A 23,619-nucleotide genomic window follows, 5' to 3' on the forward strand; every position below is an offset into this window, starting at 1 on the left:
GCAGTCTGAGGATGCCTGGGGTATATAATCGATTTTACTGAACGGAACACATAGGAACTGTGGAACTGTGTATGTTCTGCTGTGTGTATTCTCAACGACCATGAAAAATTTAAAGTTAAAGGAGGGGGCTGCGTGGAACAGGTACAGATAAAAAACTGAAAACAAATTAAAAATTAGGATAAAATGTCCCTTAACATAACACAAATCTCCCACTCTGAGACTAAGTTTTATAATCTCATCTTCCTAGGTACTGATGACCAATTGACTCCCAAATCTGCATTGCTCCTAAAATGTAGATGAGGATTCGTTTTTTTAATTTCTGCGTTTAAAACGGAAGATTTTGTGACTGATTCCAATTTTTACAAAACAGGTTTTTTGAGACATACTTAATAGCTCCCACAGTTCAACACTTCAGTCACTGACTGAGAAGGTGTGACCTGATTGTGCATGGCACAACTGCGGGGATGGTGAATGTCACAAGTGAGTGGGACATCAGTCAGCTTTTCAGATCGCTGCGGTTAGCGCCGTCCAATGCCTGACAGCTTCAGTCAATGAAACCACGCAAACATCTTTCGAGTAGTCTCGGCTTTCAGTCATGGGCCACACGATGTCGGCAATGCTAGTCCGCATTCCACGTCCTCTTTTGAATCCAGCTGGGATTCCTGGCATTTCTCTTTTAATGTGCTGCAGCAACTCTTTTAAAATTATTTCCAGTAAAATTTTACTTGCACATGATGTTAATGATATTGTATAAGAATTTCCACATCTGTTCGGTCACCTCTGCTTGAAATGGGCACAAACATGGATCGTTTCCAATTGGTTAGCCAGGTAGTTGTTTCCAAAGTTTTCATCGATGAGTGAGGGTTTCCAGTGCTTCAACAGCTACTGAAACATTTCAACTGGTATTCCGTCAATTCCTGGAGCCTCGCTTTTCTATTATTATTAGTTGGGATTTAATACATATATCATAGCATTCCATGTTTCAATCACACAAAGTTGAATTGTACAATTGCTACAAAACATTCTTTTTCTAGACTCCTTGACATCATCTTCCTTTTACCCTACCACCACACCTCTGTACACCTCCTCCCCCTGAACCCCGTATTATACTGGCTGTCCCTGTAGCTTCAGCAGTCCTGAGTTTCATATACCAAAAATCGGAAAAGCATCTAACACAGTCAAGAGGGTGACCTCCAGGAGGGTGGAGCCTCATTTTTCACCAATGCTTTCAGTATATCTTAAGACACCTTCCTTCAGTGTCATGGGTTCTTGAGTATATGCTGCCACTTGAAATGGTTGAATGTCAAGTAATTCCTTTTGATACAGTGACTCTGTGTATTCCTTACAATTTCTTTTAATACTTCTTGCATTGTTCATTATCTTACCCAGGCTCTTAGGTGCCATCAAGACAGTGCGACTCATGGTGACCCTATGCACAGCAGAGCAAAACACTGTCTGGTCCTGCATCATCCTCACAGTTGCTGTTATCTTTGATCCCATTGTTGCAGCCACTGTGTCCCTCTAATCTCCTTGAAGGCCTTCCGCTTTTCACTGCCCTTCTACTTTACCAAGCCTGATGTCCTTTTCCAGGACCCAGTCTCGCCTGGAAATAGGTAAGCTGGAAGTCTTACCTCCCTGATTCAAAGGAGCATTCTGGCTGTACTTCTTTCAAGACAGACTTCTTTGTTCTTCTGGCAGTCCAAATACTTTCACCAACATCTTTGCCAGCACTGTAATTCAAATACATTCATTTTTCTTGGTCTTCTTTCTTTGATGTCCAACTTTCACATGCCTATGAGGTGAATGAAAATACCACGGTTTGAGTCAGCTGCACCTTAGCCCTCAAAGTGACACCTCGGCTCTTCCACACTTTAAAAAGGTCTGTGCAAATATTTACCCAATGCAATGAATCGCTGGTTCTCTTGACTGCTGCTTCCACGAGTATTGATTGTGGATCCAAGCAAGATGAAACCCTGACAGCTTCAGTCTTTTCTCCATTTATCATAATAACAATTGGTCCAGTTGTGAGATATTTGGTTTTCTTTACATCGAGTAAGGAATATAGTAGTCCATATTGAAGGCTGTAATCCTTGATCTTCACCAAGTGCTTCCAACTCTCCTCACTTTCAGCAAGCAGGGTTGTATCATCTGCATATCACCAGTTGTTAATTTTGTCCATAAAAACTTTCAGTATTGTAACTTGGGGCTTGAGTTTTATCCTGCTCTTTCAATGTCCGAAATGTTTTTTATCTCCAGGTCTCTGCACATTTCATTAAAATATTTTTGGGTTTTTTAAAAAATCATTTTTCATTACAATATTTATAATCTTTGAAATCATCTGTTCAGCCCTTGTAATTGATCATTTCTTCCACTTACTTTAGCTTCTCTGCCTTCAAGAACAGGTTTCACAGTATCTTCTGACAGCCACTTTGGTCTGTTCTTTTTTTTTTTTTAAGCCCCGCCCCCTTCCTTTCTTTTTAATGGCCTTTTGTGATCTCCTGCTTCATTTCTATTACCAAGGCAATATTTTCCAACTACCAATCCTTTCTCTTTATTTCCAATGTTCCTATTCCTCCAATCACTAGTAATTATCAATGCATTGTGATTACATGTTTAATCCATTTTAGACTGCTCAAGTTGGTAGAATTCTGTAACTTCTTCATCATTGGAGTTAGTGGTTGGGTCCGTAAATATGAACAATAGTCATAATTAACTAACTGATCTTCCTTGTAAGCAAATGGGTATTATTTTATTCCTGAAAGAACTGTACTCCAAGACAGATCCTGACATGTTCTCTTTGGAGATGGATGCAGTGCCGCTCCTCTGCAGTTTGTCTGGTAAACCAGGGGACAGTCGACACAGCTCACTGCAGCTCACTAATGCCTAGGACATCATTTGGGGCAGAAACAATTATATAAATAGCTTGATATATATCAAACACATGGTGAAAAAGAAGAAAGTAACTGGTATGTTTGCTTCCTGTGTTCCATGGGTCCTAGATTAAACTATAAAGATAAAACTGTTTTTCTCATTCTTTTAATCAGAGTTTTATCAATCCTAACTGGGGAAATAAAACTTTACTACCTACTACAATTAGGGAAGTCTCTTGGTGATGTAAATGTCTAAGCATGTGACTACTAACTGAAGAGTTAGCTGCACACCAATGCCCAGAAGTAGACTGGAAGAAAGGTCTGGTTGGTCTAATTCCAAAAGGTCACAGTCCGAAACGGCCTGGAGAGCTCAGTCTTCCTCTGAAACACATGGCTCAGAGGTGTCTTCTCAGCAACCGGCTTACTGGTTTTCCCTACAATCCATGCACGTGTCAGCAACCGGTTTACTGGTTTTCCCTACAATCCATGCACGTGAATTGTAGGAAATGTACATTCTAATTGAAATAATTCTGGGGAAGTAGGTGAAATATACTATACACTTTTCTAAAGATTTGGAAACAATTTTTTTAAAGCAGATTGAGTTACCCAATATTCAACGTCTCATTTAGATAGGACTTATCAAATTGTCAAAACCGGACATCCTTAATTTCTATTACCTTCAGCAAAAGATGAAAAATCAAAAAACAACTGGTCATTTGTGGATTTTTAAGACTAATCTAATACAGAAATAAAAGTACTGTTATATAATTATATAAAATTCTAAACTCAATATGTTATATGAGAGGCTTCAAAAAGTTCATGGAAAATAGAATTAAAAGACAATGAAATTTTTCCATGACTATCTTAAAGGACCATTATACATTAAAGTCACGTCTACAATATTGAGGAATAAAACATATACAAGGAGAGAAGAGATAGACAGTGAATAAAAACAAGAGACATAAGTAGAGGTTCTGGAATACTGAGACCACATAAAAAAATGCCAGAATGTGTAAGAAAATGACTTAAAAACAACACTAAATAGAGAACTTCTTAAATGGATATTTATTCTAAATTACCTGTGTTCCAGCATCTATTTGCCTTAGTGACCAATATATAAACTTTACGAAAGGCTCATGATATTTGGCATTCACAAAGGGCATCCATTGTAGTTGCTCAGAAATCACAGGCAAAAGCTAAAAATGATAGAAAGTAAAGGTAAAGTGTATTCAGATGTCTGGAATCAATTATCACACTTTTCCATACATCCTCTTTAAAAAGTAGTTTTCTAAGGAACAACCCATTAAATGAAATACAATTTGGTAATGAAGTATGTGAAGTTTTAAATGTGTTACCTTTGAGCTAAATTATGAGTACATTTTGGAATTTAATCTAAGGAGGTTAGATAGACAGTGCTACTCTTTGAAATTTAAACATTCAATGGATCAGATTGCTTGAATCAATTTACTCACTAGAGAAAAATCATATGCAGGCAATAAACATAGCATATGGACAAAAAGGATTTTTCAGCCTTAGTTATGTTTACATAAAATAATATAAAGTACATGAATGTGGTTTCTGCCACCATGATTAGAAATCATGCTCTCTCCAATAGCCAATGACCGCCATGTCATGAAATTCAATACCTATTATCACCTCTAACCTCATTTGAGCTCCCACAGCAGTATCTCATTCCATTCACCACTTTTCTCCTCACATTCCTTGACTTCTTTGAGAGCAATTTCTCTTATGTGCTTTTCTATATCTCTCATCGCTATCAATCCTTTTTTAAAAAATCAATCTCTTTTACTACTCCTTCATTCACTGGATAATTAAATGTCAAGCCTCAAGACTCCATATTAGGCCTTCTTTGTTTACATCTTAGGACATCCCTGGGGAGTGCCAATGGTTAAATACTTGACCAGTAACGGAAAAGCTGGCTGTTTGAGCTCACCCAGAAACACCTAGAAAGACAGGGGTTGCCATGGCAACTGGCAGAGTTTGGAATGATTTTTTTTGGGGGGGAGGACCTCCCCCTAGACAATCTCATTCAAGCCTTTAGTTTTTTTAAGTGAACCATTTTATTAGGGGCTCTTACAGCTCTTATAACAACCCATACATCGATTGTATCAAGCATATTTGTACTTATGTTGGCATCATTCGTTTCAAAACATTTTCTTTCTATTTGAGCTCTGGGTTATCAGCTCCACTTTTTTCCCCCTCCACACCCCTACTTCCCACCCTTGATAAATTATAAATTACTGTTTTCATGTCTTTCACCATCTGAGTCTCCCTTCACCCACGTTTCTGTTGTTGATGCCCTGGTTGGGGTGGGGGAGTAATACATCGATCCTTGCAATTGGTTCCCTCTTTCTCCCTCTTCTCCATCCACCCTTCCCCCTACCCTCATAGTATTGCTACTCCCATTATTGTTCCTGAGGGATTTATCTGTCCTGGATTCCGTTTGGCCAGAGCTCTTTTCTGTACCAATGTACATGCTGTGGTCTAACCGGATTTGTAAGGTAGAACTGGGGTCATGATAGTGGGGGGAGTAAGTACTAAAAAACTAGAGGAATGTTATGTGTTTGATAGGTGCTATACGAAACCCTAGCTGACTCGTCCCTTCCTTGTGACCCTTCTGTGAAGGGATGTCGTATTGTCTACAGATAGGCTTTGGGTCTCCACTCCAAACCCCCTTGTTCCCATCGATATACTTGTTCTCATGTTATGATGCCTGATTTCTTGTTGTTGCCTGGTCCCTGGGTTTGTTGGCTCCCCCCTCCTCCCCCACCTCGTCCCCCTCTCCCCTGTCCCCCAGAACTGTCAGTCCATTTTCTCCTTGGGTTTATCTTGCCTCTTATGTAGATAGACATTTAAAGGGGGGGGGGCTAAAAATAGTTCAAGGTCTGTCTGCTGACTCATGTTTCCCAATCGAGTCTGAGGAGGTGCCAAGTCTGCCCCCCAAGTCTTAAGTCTATTTCTGGGACTCCTCAGGGACCTCATTTTTGCTCCCCTTGCTGCTCTGTTGCACTCCCTTCATGCTGCGCCCTGGGCGTGTGTGTGTGCGTGCGTGCGTGTGCATGTGCGTGTGTGTGTGTGTGTGTGTGTGTTGGGGGGGGGAGGGTGAGACCAGGCACAATTCCCGTACTGTATCTCCAGTGCTGTCCCCTGCAGAACTGTGGATCAGTGTGGGGACATCGTATCTCGTGTGGTGGGACCAACCCTACAGTCCTCTCTGTGCCTTGGCTACTCAGAATAGGAGTGTCCTACTCCGTGCTTGGTGGGCCTGGTTGAGGTCCATTCTCTCTCTCTCAGTTTGCTCTCCCGTCACACCTTTAGTTTCAATGAACAAACTCTCTAATGACTCTCACTCAGACCCCTTCCTTATAAGCAATGCCCACTGAACAAATTGATTTTGATATTTCCAAGGTATGTCAAATTCCGCATGTCCAAAATAATTACGTTTCCTCCCAAGACTTAGACCTGCTCCAGTATTTCCTGAGTAAATGATATCAAGTGATGCCTGGTGGCGCAGTGAGTAAAGTGCTCAGCTGCTAACCCAAAGGCTGGCAGTTTAAGCCCACCTGCCATTCCACGGGAGAAGGATCCTATAGTCAGATTCCGTAAAAACCTACAGCTTTGAAAAGCTGATCGGGCAATTCTAGCCTGTCAGTAATCACGATGACTCAGAATTGACTCAGTGGCAATTGAGACACCCTTCCTTTGCGTGTGTGTGTGTGTGTGTGTGTGTGTGTGTACACAAAACTTTTTATACAATGGGTTCAAAATGTTGGAATGAATGCATTTAGATGACCAGCTAGACTTTTAAAACGACTTTTTGCTAAATAGTTGAAGTACTTCTAAACTTCTATTTTCTGTGAAAAGGGTGGAATAAATACCCATCACAATATAGTACCATAAACAGGTGAATAAAAGGCAACATTGAAAGCCGTCTCCAAGGGAGACATCAGACCATGTAAGGCATGACAAAATAATAATAATTTATAAATTATCAAGGGTTCAAGAAGGAGGGGAGAGCGGGGGAGAGGAAAAAATGAGGAGCTGATACCAAGGGCTCAAGTAGAAAGCAAATGTTTTGAGAATGATGAGGGAAACAAATGTACAAATGTGCTTGACACACAATGGATGGAGGTATGGATTGTGATGAGTTGTATGAACCTCCAATAAAATGATTTTTTTTAAAAGCTTTCTCTGATTGGAAACTAGGTCTGCACAAGGATACACCCTTCCTAAATAGACTGTATCAACTTTTATTCCACTGCAAATTTCAGCAACCTGAGTAACCTCTTATCTGTTACCAAGTTCCATCAATTCCAACTTTAACTGTTTTCTTAACATCCCACTACTCATTCCATTGCCATACTCCAATCCGAATATTAAATCACCTGAAATGATTAAAGTCTCCCAATTACTGTCTCAGCATTCACTCTTGGTTCCTTTTCATGGTGGCCAACATAAGAGCCAGCAGGGCCCTTGGAAGCACAAACCTAACCATGCTACTTTTCTGCTTGAACCTCTTCACTGGCTTTCTCCCTGTCTTAAGAAAGCTTTCTATTCTTTAGCCGGCACCACCCTATCTTTTTGGTAGCTTTGAAGTAAGTTTTGAAATGAGGCACTATGAGTCCTTTTTGAGCGTTTATTGGATATTCTGGGTCCCTTGCATTTGTATAGACATTTTAGGATCAGCTTGTCAATTTATGCAAAACAGGATTGAACTGCATCTGAATTGGGAAATGTCTTCTCCCTTTAAAATTTTTAAAGAATGTCTGTACAAAGAATTGGTATCGATTTATCTTTAAATATTCAACAGAATTAACCAGTGAGGTCATCTGGGACTGAGCCATATTCTTTGTGGGTAGTCTTTTCATTAATTCAATTATTAATTACAAGTCTACTCTGCTTTTCTTGAGTCGGTTTCAATAGTGTCACCTTTCTTTTGTCCATTTCATGTTATCTAATTTATTAAGATACAATTGTCTGCAACATTTTCTTACAGTCCTCTTAATTCATGCAGGGATGATAGTAACATCTTCTCTGTCATTCCTCCTTTAGCAATTTGAGTTTTTCTTTTTTTTCCCCATAGCCAAACCAGAAAAGGCTTACCAACTTTATCATTTCAGTTTCTCTACTGCTTTTCCTTCAATAATTTCTGTCCCAATAATTCACTTTTGTCTTCATTCTATTTGTTTCAAGTTTAATTTGCACATCTTTTCTAATGCCTTGAGTGGAAGGTCATCATACTGATTTGCAATCTTTCTTTTCTATTAAAATAGGATTTATATCTAAAAATTCCCCTAAATACTGTCTTAGCTGCATTCGATAATCTTTTGTAAGTTATGTCATTTTAACTCATAGGTAAAATTTGCATAGGATATAGGTAATATTTCAAATCAAATGGGAACATTGAATTGTTGCAGTAATATACTGAGGCAACTTTTAATTATTTTTTGCTATTAAAAAAAAAGTTGGATCTCTATCTCATTATTTTACATCAGAATACATGATCCTCACTGCCATAGAATGGATTCTGACTGAAAGCAACTCCATAGGACAGGGCAGAACTGCCCCGATGGGTTGCTGAGACAGCAGCTCTTCACAGGCGTCAAAGGGCTCGTCTTTCTCCCAGAGTGGCTGATGGTTCAAACTACTGCCCTGTGGTTAACAGACCAACTCATAACCATTATGCCACGAGGACTCCACAAAATATATTATAGATGGATTAAATACTTGAAAGTAAACCATGAAATGATAAAAAGCCTAAAGTATAAACCTATACGAAGGTCTTTATGCATTTTTTTTTTAAGTCCTAGAGGGTAGGAAAGATAAAGAATACAATAAAGGAGTTAGACACATTTTGTGGTAGCTTGCTAACCTCAGCTCCTCTTGATGGTCCATGTGGAACTGGGAGAAATTCTTTATATATTTCATACAAGTAATAGAAATAATAAAAGATTTAGGATTGATTAAATAAAAATATTAAAATTCTGTAAATGATAAGAGTAGCCCCGATGATGTGGTTTAAATGCTTAGCTGCTGGCATAAAAGTCAGCAATTTGAACCCACAAACTGACCCATAGGAGAAAGATGTGGTAGTCTGCTTCCACAAAGATTTACAGTTTTATCGGGAAGAAAATAACAAATAACAAGGTAACCTCTAAGAAAATGGAAACGCCTCACCCAAATTTTTAAAAATCTGGTAAACAGTAAAATAACAACAACCCAAAAAAACCCAAACTCACTTCCATCAAGTCATTAACAACCCCCTATGGGTTTCGGAGACTGTAACAGTTTACGAGAATAGAAAGGTCTTGGTGGTTTTGAACTGTCAACCATATGGATCACAGTCCAATGCTTAACCACTATACCACTGGGGCTTCATAGTAAAATAACAGCAAGGATAAATATGATATGAAACCCCAGAAACAAAATGAATTCAACACAGAAAAATAAAGAAACCAAAAACATTACCAAAGCAAACTAACAACAGAAAAAAAAACAGTGCAAAATGATAGAAATAAATCCATACCTATCAATAATAGCACTGAATGTAAATGGATTAAATGCTCCAATCAAGAGACAGAGAGTAGCAGAAGAGGTAAGAACTGACTTGATGGCAACTGGTTGTAAAATAAACAGTTTATAGGAAGAAAGGTCACAAAGTATTACTACAAATTCCTATAGACCTTTTTAAACAAAAATATCAAAATATAAAGTTATTGTTTCTCAATGTAGTCTCCATCTATGTACTTCTATACTTCCCATACCCAGAGTTTCTATTTCTAATCCTACTCTAAAGAATTCTGCATTCTCCAGTTTACGCTATGTCAAAAGGCAGTTTGGGTACCCTTAACTCAATTGTATTCCCTTTAAAGAGTCTGAGTTTGGGGAACAAAAAATGTCTTAAGGAGCAAGATCAGGGCTGTAGGGTAGGTGTTGGGTAAGGTTTCCCAATGGAATACTCCCAGGACCACCTTGGTCACCCTCCAAGCATGAACACAGCACGGTCATGAAGGGAAAGAAACTCCTCAGCGCAACCTTGCTGGCCTTTTGCTCTCGTTTTCTGCAAGTTCTCTGTATTAAGCACCCATGATCATCTCTGTCCTTCGAGAAAATCACGATCCTCCCCCTTTGGAATTCCAATAGTCCCCCTAACTGTCTAAGCGGTCCTCTTTGCCTTGAATTTAATCCACCAGACCCCCTCCCTCCGAAGCCATGGTTTTAAAGAAATCTTTCATGTACTTCTAAGGTACTTTGACAAGACGAAAGGAGCCCTGGGAACGTGGTGGGCTAATCACTGAACTGCTAACCACATGATGGGTTTTTTGATCCACCAGTTGCTCTCAGGAAGAGAGATGGAGCTATCTGCTCCTGTAAAGATGTTATAAGATCTTTGGAAACCCAAAGGCAGTCCTCCTCCACACGATAGGCTTGTTGTGATTCGGAGTCAACTCACTGGCAATGAGGTAAGTTCTCCAAGGCTAAGAGCATGTATTCCTGAGAGAACTTGTCTGCAGCCACCCCTAACCACCCAGAAATGTCCTAACAGGTTTTGTTTGGAATAAACCTTTCCACACAGAAGCAGGCACCACAGCAGCAATACTTCCCGATATACCCGCTTCCATCAGACTTAGTCCCAATGGCTTTGTGTACTTTTAAAATATTAAATCTATCCTCACACAACAAAATACATCAGAAAGGTCCAAAATACATTTCTGAAGAAATTAGTTTGAAAAAATATTTGAGTTACACAAGTATTTTTGGTACACAGTGCCCACCAAAGTGCTTCTCCTTCTATACCCTGCCTGGAAAGAAAAAAAAAAGGTTGTACCATTTTAAAATTGAAGTTTAATAGCCCACTTTAAAAAGTCTGAATAACTGCTCGTGTTGGCCACAAGTATGTTGAAATAACTAATTTGATGTGCTACTCTAAACTTTTCTCTTGTTCTAGTTAGGCTATTTATAAGTTTTAAGATCATTCTACCTTTATTAGTATATTAGTAACCACAAAGGGAAAACAATGCTTTGACTAAAAGAATCGGTTAATGTTGGGTGTTCTCGAGTAGATTCAGACTCAGCAAATCCCTGACTGAGTAGAATTGCCCATGAGGGTTTTCTGCACGGTAATCTTTACAGAAGACCATTGCTGTGGATGGGTTTCCACCACCCACCTTTCGACTGGCTGCTGAGACCTTAACCCTGTGCCACCAGGGCTCCTCTCACTAGAGCTTACTAAATGAAGAAGGAAGATGGGCTTAGTCATATATCTGTTCACAGATACTAATGGATAAATCAATCCAAGATAAACTACTTAAAATGCTTTTTCTCTCTCAAGCTAAAAGACAAAGTAAACTCATGCTAATGGATTTTAAATGTCAAAATGAGGAATTGTTCACATCACTGATTACTCCACCATTTAAAACATGGTTTTAATATCTGGTTTCTATTTTTTAAAAGAAACATTTCCAATACATTAAGAAACGCAAAGAAATGAATCAATTTTAACTAAGTCTGAAATTAATCCTGTAACTAATGGCATGGTAAATTTTCCATCACAGATACTCTAATGTTTTTTCACTTGTAAAATATATGCTAGGCTTTTCCTAATCCTCATGTCCCCTGAGCCATAGTTTCTGAATTTAAAAACAAACCTTTACACACTTCTCTTGAATATCATTTCTCTGAGAAGTATGTTTGATCAGCGCCTTTTCTCCCTCCATCCCCACGTCTTCACTCTTTAGTTTACTAAGGTGATGATCTGAAATCCAGTCCATGAACATAGTCAAAAGCTCATAAACTTGTGTATTAAGTGGTACCTATAAAATGAAAAGTATATCATACATTTATTTCATTGTGTAACCTGCATAGATCATAAAACTGCAAAGGTAAAATTTTTATCAATGATTGTGGGAGAATTTAGGTATTCACTTAAAACATGCATTTAAAAAAGGCATTTTCCAAACAACCCAAAGAAATTCTAAATCATACATCCCAAACAAATACTGAAAACATGATAACTTCTGGCTCAGAGAAAGGAAGGAGACTCCATCATAACAATGAAGCCAAATAACTGCACTTTAATATAAAAATAAATTTTTTGAGGAGCTGATACCAAGAGCTCAAGTAGAAAGTAAATGCTTAGAGAGTGACGATGGCAACAAATGCTTGACACAATGAATGGATGTACAGATTGTGAAGAGTTGTATGAGCCCCCAATAAAATAAAATAAACTTCAATGCCAAAAAGAAAAGAAACGTTTGAGTCCTTAATCTGAGTGTAATAACGTACAAATCTGAACTCGGGAACATAAAACACCAATACCTAAGAGATCTCCACAAATTAAATGTTTCAAAAGCTAACGAATTTCCACCTATGGAGCTTCATATTGTCTTCTTCTCAGAAAGGTTGTTACTTTGATTTTTGTTGCCTTGTGACATTCCAGAAACTGGCTATGATTTCTTCAGTTGTTTTTTTTCTGGAAATTTTGTTCTCTGAGAGTTTACAGAAATTGTGAGAAAAGAGTAAGAACGAGATGCCTTAAAATCAGTGAACATTTTATTGGACTGCTTTACTATTTCTTCAAAACAAATATTTGGTCAATTTAATTTAACTTCTATCACATCTCTTTCTTAAGCCAAGCAGTATTTTCTACTTATTTTTTTAATCTGAGAAGAGAGAAATATGAAATCAAATGAATACAAAGGCAGCATTAAGAAAACTAATCCACAAAAACAGAAGTCAACTGATTGAAAACACAAAGATAAATCGTAGAGCTAACACATTATTCTTCTAACAAACACAAAAGACGGAAAGCACCAAATGTTGACAATGTCGAGCGGCCAGGACTTCCATACATCGATGGCAGAAGCACACAATGGTGCGATTCTGCTCTGGAAAATAGTTTGGCAGTTTGACAGAAAGTTAAATATGCATCTACCTAATGACCCAGATATTCTAGTCCTGGATGCATTTCATTCCACGAGGAATGGAAACGTTAAGTGCACAAAAGCCTAGTATGTGATTTTTTAGCAGCTTTATTCATAATGGACAAAACAAAAATAGTCCAGGTATCTATCAGCACAACAGAGAAGCAACCTATAGTACAGTTATACAATGGAACATTACTGAGCAACAGAAAGGGACACGTGCTTTATACTCTCAACAGTATGCCAACCAAGAGAAACTTCACATCAACCAATACACATGACACAATTGCAAAGACTGGTCTCAAGTTCTAAAATTCTTAATTAACAATCTACTTTATAGTGATAAAAATCAGGTCAACCAATCCTCCTAGCAGAAAGAATGACCAGGAAGGGGGCACAGGGGAACTTTCTAGCATAATAGAAAGCATTCTCCATCTTGATGGGATGTAGGTTACATGAGTGTCCAAGTCTGTCAAAACGAATCAAACTACACACTTAAGGATCTGTGCCTTGTTCTACTTTGTGATTTTTTTTTTAACCTCACTTTTAAAAAAATTCTTAAGAGAAAAGGAAAAGGAAATCCGTTCATGTATGGAATGTAGTATTTGGTATAAGAAAATCACATTCAAAGTTTGTAAAACCTCAAAACATACTGAACAACACAAGTTGCGACCCTTAAGTTGTGATTTTTGTCACTGTTAATATGCCTGAAGTACTGTTTAAATATGCTGCTTTTGCAAATAAAGTTATATTTGAAATATTCTAGAGATATTTCTCTATAACAGACTGTTATGGTAACCCTTCTCATAGTTAAATGAAAAAAAAAAAAAGATTAAAGAACAAGAGAAAAATCTCCTGTTTCTCCATCTAAGAAATTTTAAATCACACCATACCTTGGAAGTTTTTGAAACTGTTATTTTTTCTTGCTTTAAACTTTTCATCTCATGAAAAGAATGAGAGCTTCCTTTCAATTTCTGTACTGTCATAAACTCATACTTCCTCTGCAAAAGAATATATCCATTAATTAAAGGATCATTTCTTTTTAGTGAAAAAGTCCAAAATGCAACCATTTTAAAATTCACTAGAATCTCAAGAAAATGGCAATCAAATATTCAAGAGATACTCATAAAAATAACAACATACCATCTCACACCAGCACTGATAAAAAAAATTTTTTTTAATGCTAGAGAAGGTGCAGAGAGATCAGAACCCCAGCACACTGCTGATGGACCTGTAAAAAGGCACATCCATTGTGGATAGCAGGAGGGTGCTTCCGCAAATAATGGGGAATACTGATACTTTATGATCCAATACTTTAAATCCCATTCCTTGGTATACAACTTAAAAGAAATAAGAGACAGCATAAACAGACATATGCATGCCCATGTTAATCACCGCACCGTTTTATCACTGCAAGAAGAAGGAATCAACGTTGATGCCATCAGTGGAAGAATGAATAAATGAACTCTGGCACATACACCCAATGGAGTAGTATGTATTGCTAAACACTAAAAATAAAACTATGAAACACCTCATGACACCCATGGATTTGGAGGACATCATGCTGAATGAAGTTAGTCAAACCCCAGAAGACAAATATTGTATGAGTCTACTGTCATAAGAGAAAAAAATCAGGACAAAAGTTCTCTCATGCCAAAAGCAACAGACTTTGTGAGAGGGGGAGAAAGGGAAGGGAAGGGAGTGTTAGTGCCAGTAAGGGGAAGAGCATCTTCTACAGGAGGGAGAAGGGGGGAAAGGGGGAGAGAACAGGGCAATCTACTGGGAGCCTTAATAAATTATTTAAATTGTTTAATATGAAATGATTATCTGAAAGGTAAGGCCTCATCTAGTTAATTAAAAAAATTAAAGATTTACAGGCTGAGAAATAAAATGGCAAGTAAACTTACCTGTAAATTATCTAAACGCGCTTGAACTCTCTTAGCCTGCATCTCCATCTTCCTGTTTTCTTCACTTACTTCATTTAACTACGGGAGGAAAAGGTACATATTTTAATGTATATCTGCAAATCATACTGAAGGTTTCTCAAACAATCCACTGTCTCATCTGGCCTGCATAATTAAGCAGCACGACAGAGCAAACAGATGAAGCACATAATTCAAGTGTACAACCCAACCCACCACCAGGGAGTCATTTCTGATTCTTAGTGACCCTAAAGGGCGGCGTTGTTTCCAAACCTGTGACTCTGTACGGGAGCAGAGTGCTAGTGGGCGGGAACCTCAGCGTTAGTTGTTAGGACGCCAATGCTTACCCCAGAGTGCCAACAGGGTTCCTTCAATTAATTTCTGTTTCCTTTAACAATTCTTTATAGTCTTCAGTTTATATAGATACTTCATACACCCCTCTCTAGATTTATTCCCGAGGAGCTAATGTTTTGTGATACCGGACGATGGTGTAAGGTCACCACTACCCAGTGGTCAACAGCCACTCATACCAACATATTATCTTTCGACAAATTAACATTTTCAATTTAATCCTTGATGGAAATACAACTTATTTTGGTTCATTGCACAAAGGTCCTGCTAAAGACTTTCTCTATCATTGACTTCAGGTATCTGACAAACAAGGGGATTTCGAAAAATTCATGAAATAATGAATTGAAAGAACCATTTTAAACACTTTACTTCTGAATATAATGAGAAACTTCAACTACTCAATTTATGTATCCCAACCCACCACCACACTCATGAAAATTTTTTCAAGAAACCTGAGAGATGGACATGAACATATGCCGGCAATTCAAGAAACCCTTATCAAGAGGGCTGGGTGGAGACTTAGGGGAAATGCCATTTCTCCAGGGGCAAAGCAGGTTTCCAGAAAATAGCAAATGAAGGTCACAGTTATGAGAGGGCATAAATCCAGAAAGTCAAATCATCAGATGGACAGGGAAAGCAGGTATACAGTTATCACTGCCAACAGGGTCAGTCTCCCCGAGTAGAGAAGTCAAGGGAAACAAAGACTGGTTAATGAACCCTAACACCAAAAGCAGACCCACTGCCACCAAGTCAACCCCACTCGGATGGACAGAACTGCTCCCTGGGTGCTACGCGTGTGAACTGACGAGAAAGCAACAGGTATCTCTTGCTGATGTTGTCGTTGTCGTTGTTGGTTAGATGCCCTCAAGTCCGCTCTGACTCACAGCGACCCAGTGTGCAACAGACCGAAACACAGCTCGACCCTGCGCCATCCTCACAACTGTTCTGTGTCTCAGCCCATAGCTGCAGCCACTGTGCTATCCATTTGGTGGAGGGGCTTCCTCTTTCTCACTGCTCCCACTCCACCAGGCAAGAAACTCTGCCCCAGGGACTGGTAATCTCTAGGGATGCAAATGGACAGTTCTTTTCTACTGGCAGGTGAGAGGCAACAGCTGAATCACTGTATATCACAGGATCCCATTAGTCATTACCCAAACCTCGCGTGCTATCAAGTTGATTCAAAGCAGCCATGCAGGGCAGAGTAAGAACCCCGCCCCAAGGCCCCAAGTGATTTCCAAGGCTGTCAATCTTTATGGAAGCACAATGGCTAATCTTCTGTCACGGAACAGCTGGTAGGTTCAAACCGAAAACCCTTCACTTAGCAGCTCAGTCCGTCGCCAGCCGCACCACCAGCACTCCTGCACAAACCAAACCAACTCACGGCCCTGGTGACGCTGCAAACCACAAGGTCAGTAGTTTGAACCCAACAGCCATACTTGAGAAGAAGATGAGGTTTTCTACTCATATAAAGATTTACAGCCTGAGAAACCCACACAGGGAGTCCCATTCTGTGCTGCATGGTCACTATGAGTCAGCGAGGGTTTTCTTTTTAAAAATAAACCATGTTATTGGGGGCTTTTACAGCTCTTTTTACTAATCATACATCAATTGTTTCAAGCACATTTGTCCCTATGTTGCCATCATGTTTCCAAAACATTTTCTTTCTACTTGAGCCCCTGATATCAGCTCTTTTATCCCTCCCCCCCCCCACCCTCTACCCTTGTGAACACTTGATAATTTATAAATTATTTTTATTTTCATATTTTACACCGTCTGCCGTCTCCCTTCACCCCCATTTGTGGTTGGTCCCCCTGGGGAGAGGGAGGGTTGTACATCAATCATTGCAATCGGCTCCCCTTTTCTCCCCCTACCCTCATGGTATCACTACTCTCATTGGTCCTGAGAGGTTTATCTGTCCTGGATTCTGTGTGTCGAGAGCTCTTATCTGTACCAGTGTACATGCTCTGGTCTAGCCAGATTTGTAAGGTAGAATTGGGGTCATGATAAGGGGTGGGGGGGGCAGCATTAAAGAACTAGAAGAAAGTTCTTATGTTTCATTGGTGCTATACTACACCCTGGCTGGCTCGTCCCTTCTTTTTGGCCCTTCTGTGATGGGATGTCCAATTGGCTACAGATGGCTTTGGGTCTCTATTCTGTCCCCCCTTGTTCACATCGAAATTGTTGTTTGTTTTGGGTCTTCTGATGCCTAATACTTGATACCATCGACACCTCGTGATCACAAGGGTTGGTGTGCTTCTTCCACGTGGGCTTTGTTGCTTCCTGTTAGATGACCGCTTGTTTAACTTCAACTTTAACACCCAGGGCACTTTATCTTGTAATAGCCAAGCACCATCAGCTTTCTTCAACACATTTGATCAGCCTTAACTTATACTTTGTTAACTATAAACTGTTCCAAAAGTGTTTTACATATTAAGATATATTAAAATGTTACCTGTTTTTTTAAGCTATCATTCAATTCTTTCAATGCATCAAAAGATGATTTCAGCCTCTTGCTTTCCTTAATCTTTTCCTTGAGAACTTCAGTTAAGTGTTCAACTTCTGCTTCATGTTGCTGGGTAGAGAAATAAAGTTTAATCTGAAAATTAGGTAAGGGTTTCACTCTACTAATGCTATTAAACATAACCTAATTAAAAATTAGAATTCCTTAACTCCCACGAGCTTTAATCAGAGTATATATAATTCAATACACTACATTCAGAGGACAAGTCAGTGTATAATCCAAAAACTAAAACCAAACTCATTGCCATCAAGCCAATGCCAACTCATAATGGCATTTTAGGACAGGGTAGAACTGCCCCCTGGGAGTTTCCAAAACTACAACTCTTTGCGGGAGTAGAAAGCTGCATCTTATCCCACCCCCCATGTAGCAGCTGGTGATTTTGAATCGGGGATCTAGTGGGTCACAGCCTCAATGCGTAAACACTCCACCACCAGGGCTCTTTCAGTGTATCACAAGGTGACTGAAATTAAAAATCATTTATACAAATTGCTCGTAAACCACATAATAATAATAATATTAAAACTACTTATAAAATACCTATTAAAATATATTTATCACACAAATTAAAAAGCAATGAGTCTATTTTCTGTTTTTACTCAGGAAAAATCCACCCATAGAAAAGCACTGAAAAGTTTTCTATTGGACATCATAGAATGCTCAATGAAGGATGTGTCCGAAATTAAAATTCAAGGTGCAAATTACCCTTGAGAAAGTTGAAAGAAATTTTAAAGAGAGCAAACTAATTTCTTAGTTTTATAAATGGCTATAAAATGTATGTCAGTTTTATATCTCAAAATAATTTTACTTACATACTAAAATTTCTCTTATCCCCCAACTATTTAACTTTTCTTAAAAGGGTTCATAAAACGAATCAAATAAATTTCTCTTCCAATTACATTTAAATGGGATTTCAGAATTAAAATGTGAATACTTATAGTTTCTTGCACCTTTTACTGTTTATTCATAATATATTGAAATCAGCAAGTTTCTATAGGAAACCAAGAAAATAGTTATTTTCTACTTCCTAAAAAACTCACATAAATACCACTAAAACAACACAGTGATCTTTCTACTTAATAGGAATAGTAACACACAAATCCAAGAGAAATCAAGCTGAAGAACAGGATGAAGAAATATGGAATTCTAATCATTGTCTTTAATTCTGTCAAAAAAATCAATAATGGGGGGGGTTATGGAATTCTCTTGCTATGCAATAGCAAGAGCATAATTTTACATGCAGTCAAAGATGAAGTTACTCATAAAAGTAGTTTAAATATTCAGTTGTCCTAATTTTTATGCACCTAAATACACACCCAACAAGAAGAAATAAGTGGTGCCCAACACAGCTCAATGCATAACCACTCCACAAGAGCCCTGTCAGTATATAATAAGGTGACTTAAATTACATATAAGTTATAAACTACAAACCATCCTGGCGAGAAATAAAATAAATGCTCCTGGTTAAAATAAGAGGAAAACGTCAAGCAAAACTCAAATTTGTAAAAAAGACCAAGCCTACTGGACTGATGAGAACTAGAGGAATCCCCCCAAAATGGCGAGTGAAGCTGGGAGGATGCGCTGAGCTGCGGAGTTCAGCCGCGCAGAGGCTCCGCGGCCCTCACAGACTAGAGCCTGGGGGGCCTGCCGCCAGGAACATGCACTTTTCCATCCCGGGGACAGCGGTGGCTCCCCCTACGTGGCCTACAACATTCCCGTGAACGGAGTCCTGCACTGCCGGGTGCGCTACAGCCAGCTCCTGGGTCTGCACGAGCAGCTCCGCAAGGAGAATGGGGCCAATGTGCTTCCTGCATTCCCCCCTAAGAAACTTTTCTCTCTGACACCTGCTGAGGTAGAACAGAGGAGGGAGCAGTTAGAGAAGTACATGCAAGTAGTTCGGCAAGACCCATTGCTTGGGAGCAGTGAGACCTTCAATGGTTTCCTACGTCGAGCACAACAGGAGACACAGCAAGTCCCCACAGAAGAGGTCTCCTTGGAAGTGTTGCTCAGCAATGGACAAAAAGTTCTGGTCAATGTGCTGACTTCAGATCAAAGCTGTGGCTGCAAAGCTGGATCTTCCAGATGACTTGATTGGATACTTTAGTCTCTTTCTATTTCGAGAAAAAGAGGATGGCGCCTTTTCTTTTGTGCGGAAGTTGCAAGAGTTTGAGCTGCCTTATGTGTCTGTTACTAGTCTACGGAGTCAAGAGCATAAGATTGTGCTCAGGAAAAGTTATTGGGACTCTGCCTATGATGATGATGTCATGGAGAACCGGGTTGGCCTGAACCTGCTTTATGCTCAAGACAGTATCAGATATTGAGCGTGGGTGGATCCTGGTCACCAAGGAGCAGCACCGGCAGCTCAAGTCTCTGCAAGAAAAGGTCTCCAAGAAGGAGTTCCTGAGGTTGGCCCAGACGCTGCGGCACTATGGCTACCTGCGCTTTGATGCCTGTGTGGCTGACTTCCCAGAAAAGGACTGTCCTGTGGTGGTGAGAGCTGGCAACAGTGAGCTCAGCCTCCAGCTCCGCTTACCTGGCCAGCAACTCCGTGAAGGCTCCTTCCGGGTCACCCGAATGCGGTGCTGGCGGGTTACCTGGTCTGTGCCTCTGCCCAGCGGGGGCACGAGCAGCCCTGGCAAGGGACGGGGCGAGGTGCGCCTGGAACTAGCTTTCCAATACCTCATGAGCAAGGACTGACTACAGTGGGTCACCATCACCAGCCCCCAGGCTATCATGATGAGCATTTGCTTACAGTCCATGGTAGATGAACTGATGGGGAAGAAATCTGGTGGCAGCATCAGGAAGATGCGGCGCTGGCGGTTGGGGCGTTCAGAGAGTCAGCAAGCAGTAAAGCCCCCCCACCCCCCCACTGCTTGAGTCACCTGATGCCAGTCGAGTCCATGGTCAACTCTCAAGCAAGCTGAGTGCTGTGAACTTGCGGGGAATTGGCAGTGCCAGCACAGATGCCAGTGCCAGTGACATCCGCGGCAACTTCGCCTTCGAGGGCATTGGGGATGAGGATCTGTAATCTCCACTGTCCTCCACCCCAGAGGCTAGACAGAAACTGGCCCTGTGGATGTCTCCCCTCCACTCCAGAGGCTAGACAGAAACTGGCCCTGTGACTGTCTGCCCTCCACCCCAGAGGCTAGACAGAAGCTGGCCCTGTGCCTGTGTCCCTCCATGCTGGGGGTCTCTTTCTTACCTTTCTCTCACCAGGGGTAGGGGCTTCCTAACCCACCTTCCCCCTGGGCTGGCTGCACAAAGCATTATCCCTTTCTCTTTCCCAGGCTGGCCTCAATGCCAAATTAGCATTTAGTATTTTGCACACCGTCAGAGGGACCATGGCTACCTGCCTTGGGGTGCAACCACTGCTCTCCCCTGGCTGCTTCTGGCTTCTCAAGGCCATGAGCAAAGGGGATGGGCAGAGGTCTGTGTATGGCCTGGCCCATTTCCCCATCATTAAACACAACCTGGTTACTGCCTACCTCTGCTTCCCTCACTGCCCCATCACAGCAGGGCCTGCTGTGCTAAGGGGAAGGCTGAGCTGGGCGTGCCAGTGCTGACTCAGCATAGACATGGCTTTGTTAGTGTTTCCTTTATTATAAAGCACTGAAATAAGTTAAATAAAACAAATGAGAGGCTGGGTAGTCCCCCAGCCTGTGTCCCCCCACAAAAAAAGAAAAAAAAACTATAGGAATCCCTTGCCCAAAGATGGTGAGAAATAACTTTTGGTTTAAACCTAAGTGACCTCACGGCTTTAAATTATAAGTAAATACAAATATTTTCCAGAGGATGATAACAAAATCCATTAAAAATGCTACAAAATATTCAAAGTCTAAATTACAATCCACAATGTCTGGACATAAAAAGCACCAGGAACATGTTACTGAATGCTAGGGAAAAAAGGCAACTGATAGATCAAACCAAAAATCGGCCCACTGTCATCATGTCAGTTGTGATTCCGACACCAATCCCCCAATTACAAAGGTGCTGGAACGATCAGATAAAGAAATTCAAAACCTCTGTCGAGAAGAAGAGGCCCTGCTGTTGCTGTGGAGCGAGTGTCACGGGAGAGAGATGAGGCTCCGCTCCCCTAAAGATCTGCAGTCTCAGGGACCCCAGGGCGCAGTTCTAATCAAAGCTTACTCGATGGCCGTGGGTTTTTAGTTATTTTAACTGTACACCATAAGGTAAATGTAAATAAGTGTAAACCCAGAAATTCTCATAAAAGTTTTTTTCCCCAAAAAGTTTTTACATACATAACTGAAAATTTAACTTTAGAACTTAGAGACATCAAAGCCAAAAATTCACTAGATGGGATCCATACTCACATGAAAACAAAAGAAGGAAAAGCAAACTTACAGATGGACCAACAGAAATTATTCAATTGAAGGAAAGAGAAGACAAAGGTGGGGAGAAAAGAGAACAAAACCTCAGAGACACGTAACAAAGACTCTACGTATGAGTCAAGAGGAGGGGAGAAGCAATTGTAACAACAACAACAAAAATATATATATATGCTCATATAAACATGATCAACCAAATATAATGTATAACTTTTTTTTTCTGGTTGTTTAACTCTTAACTAGCGCCTACATTAGAAAATAAAACAAAACCCAAAATAAGACATATACTGAACCAATTAGGAAAGGGAATGTGGACTACATAATTCATTACATTAGTTAATTAACATTAATTTCTTGCTATAACAATGGTGTTACTTATTGACATAGTAATTGTGATTGGAGAATGTTTTCCTATGCTTATGCGATGCATAACAATGTGCAATCTACTTTCAAATGATTCAGGAAAATAAATGGAGGGAGACTACAGTAAAAACTGACAGTAAATGTTAACAACTAGGAAATCTAAAAGGAACAACCCAGTGCTAGTTACCTCCTTTATAATTTGAAACCTTGTGTGAACCTCTTCCTCAACACCTTTAATTTTACTCAAGGCAATTTCATGTCTCAGAAGCAGTTGTTCCCGTTCAGCTAAAAATTGTTCTCGTTTTTTAAGTTCTTCAGCAAATTCCTGTTGCACTGCAGTTTCATACTATCAAAAGAGCAGATTTATATGTTTTAAAACAATACATTCACAAATGCTGCAAATTACATTCTTTGTGACAACGATTAAGGCTTATTCACTGGTAGTCAGAACATATGAGCACCTAAGTAAATGTGGATCACAGTAAGAGCCAGACTAGTGCACACGTGAACTTGCACAGGAAGTCTACCTAGCTGTTATGTGGTGACATTTCACCATGTTCATTTGAGAGTCCAGGCTCAAAAATGCAACAGTACCCTACAGAATTCTCTGGCCAAATCAAAATGCACGCTCCACTATATGCTCCGTTTCAACGTCGTGTCCACTATTATTGTCAGCATGCTCCACTCAATAAACTGTTCCTCCATTACCTAGGCTTGGAAAAGCCTCACAGTCCTGGAGCAAGCACTGACCCCACCCTCCCTGGTACACCCCACTAGAGAAAATGACGCCGTGAGGAGAAAGAAGCCTGACTGGAAACCCCTGGTCTCCAGCCCCAGGGAGCCCTCAATGCAGTCCAGAAAGCCTTCTACAGCTTCATGGTCAGGCCTCTCTCCCCCACATTCTCTAGTCGGCTTCTCATCTTCTCTGCTCTCTACTCATTTTGAAAACATCACTTCCTACACCATCCTCTGGGGATAACTGAGGCTCTAACTTCCTAAAAGAAAACAAGACAGCAGAAGGAAACACAGACCTTCTCTCCACAAGATAAGACACATTCCTCCTTGCCTCTCTTCCCAAACGTGGGTCAGGCTTCTTACCTTTGTCTCCTATGGACACTGCTTAGTGGACCAGTCCTCTAACGCTCCGTTTCTCTGATCCCATCTTAAGTGAAATTCTGGACTCTACTTACTTATGCCCTTCCCTTTACAACTGAACTTCTTTCAACACTGCCTACACTTGCTGTGCCCTCTCCCCACTTCCCAGTCACCCTCAGCTCATGCTGATCGGGCATCAGCCCTCATCAC

General features: G+C 40.2%; 1 protein-coding gene and 1 pseudogene across 2 annotated transcripts in view; one reads left to right on the top strand and one right to left on the bottom strand.

Moving 5' to 3' along the window:
* Positions 1-2,147: 2,147 nt before the first annotated feature.
* CCDC138 (coiled-coil domain containing 138) overlaps positions 2,148-23,619 on the bottom strand; it is a 30,895-nt gene continuing 9,423 nt past the window's right edge. The window contains exons 6-12 of one of the 2 annotated variants that reach the window (XM_045283966.1): positions 22,502-22,660; positions 17,540-17,659; positions 14,722-14,799; positions 13,708-13,815; positions 11,540-11,704; positions 3,950-4,066; positions 2,148-2,260 (exon numbers count right to left, since the gene is read on the bottom strand). In XM_045283966.1, the coding sequence (XP_045139901.1) occupies positions 2,228-2,260; positions 3,950-4,066; positions 11,540-11,704; positions 13,708-13,815; positions 14,722-14,799; positions 17,540-17,659; positions 22,502-22,660 (780 nt within the window). In that variant the 3' untranslated portion in view covers positions 2,148-2,227. Of the gene's footprint in view, positions 2,261-3,949; positions 4,067-11,539; positions 11,705-13,707; positions 13,816-14,721; positions 14,800-17,539; positions 17,660-22,501; positions 22,661-23,619 lie in introns of those variants that run through there. The other variant, XM_045283967.1, reaches the window with a different exon arrangement.
* Positions 19,252-20,633, top strand: LOC101647421 (annotated as a pseudogene).

This window comes from Echinops telfairi, unplaced genomic scaffold, assembly GCF_000313985.2.
Source record: "Echinops telfairi isolate 266 unplaced genomic scaffold, ASM31398v2 ScPeMD7_7467;HRSCAF=8505_1, whole genome shotgun sequence".
Classification (NCBI taxonomy): Eukaryota; Metazoa; Chordata; class Mammalia; order Afrosoricida; family Tenrecidae; genus Echinops; species Echinops telfairi.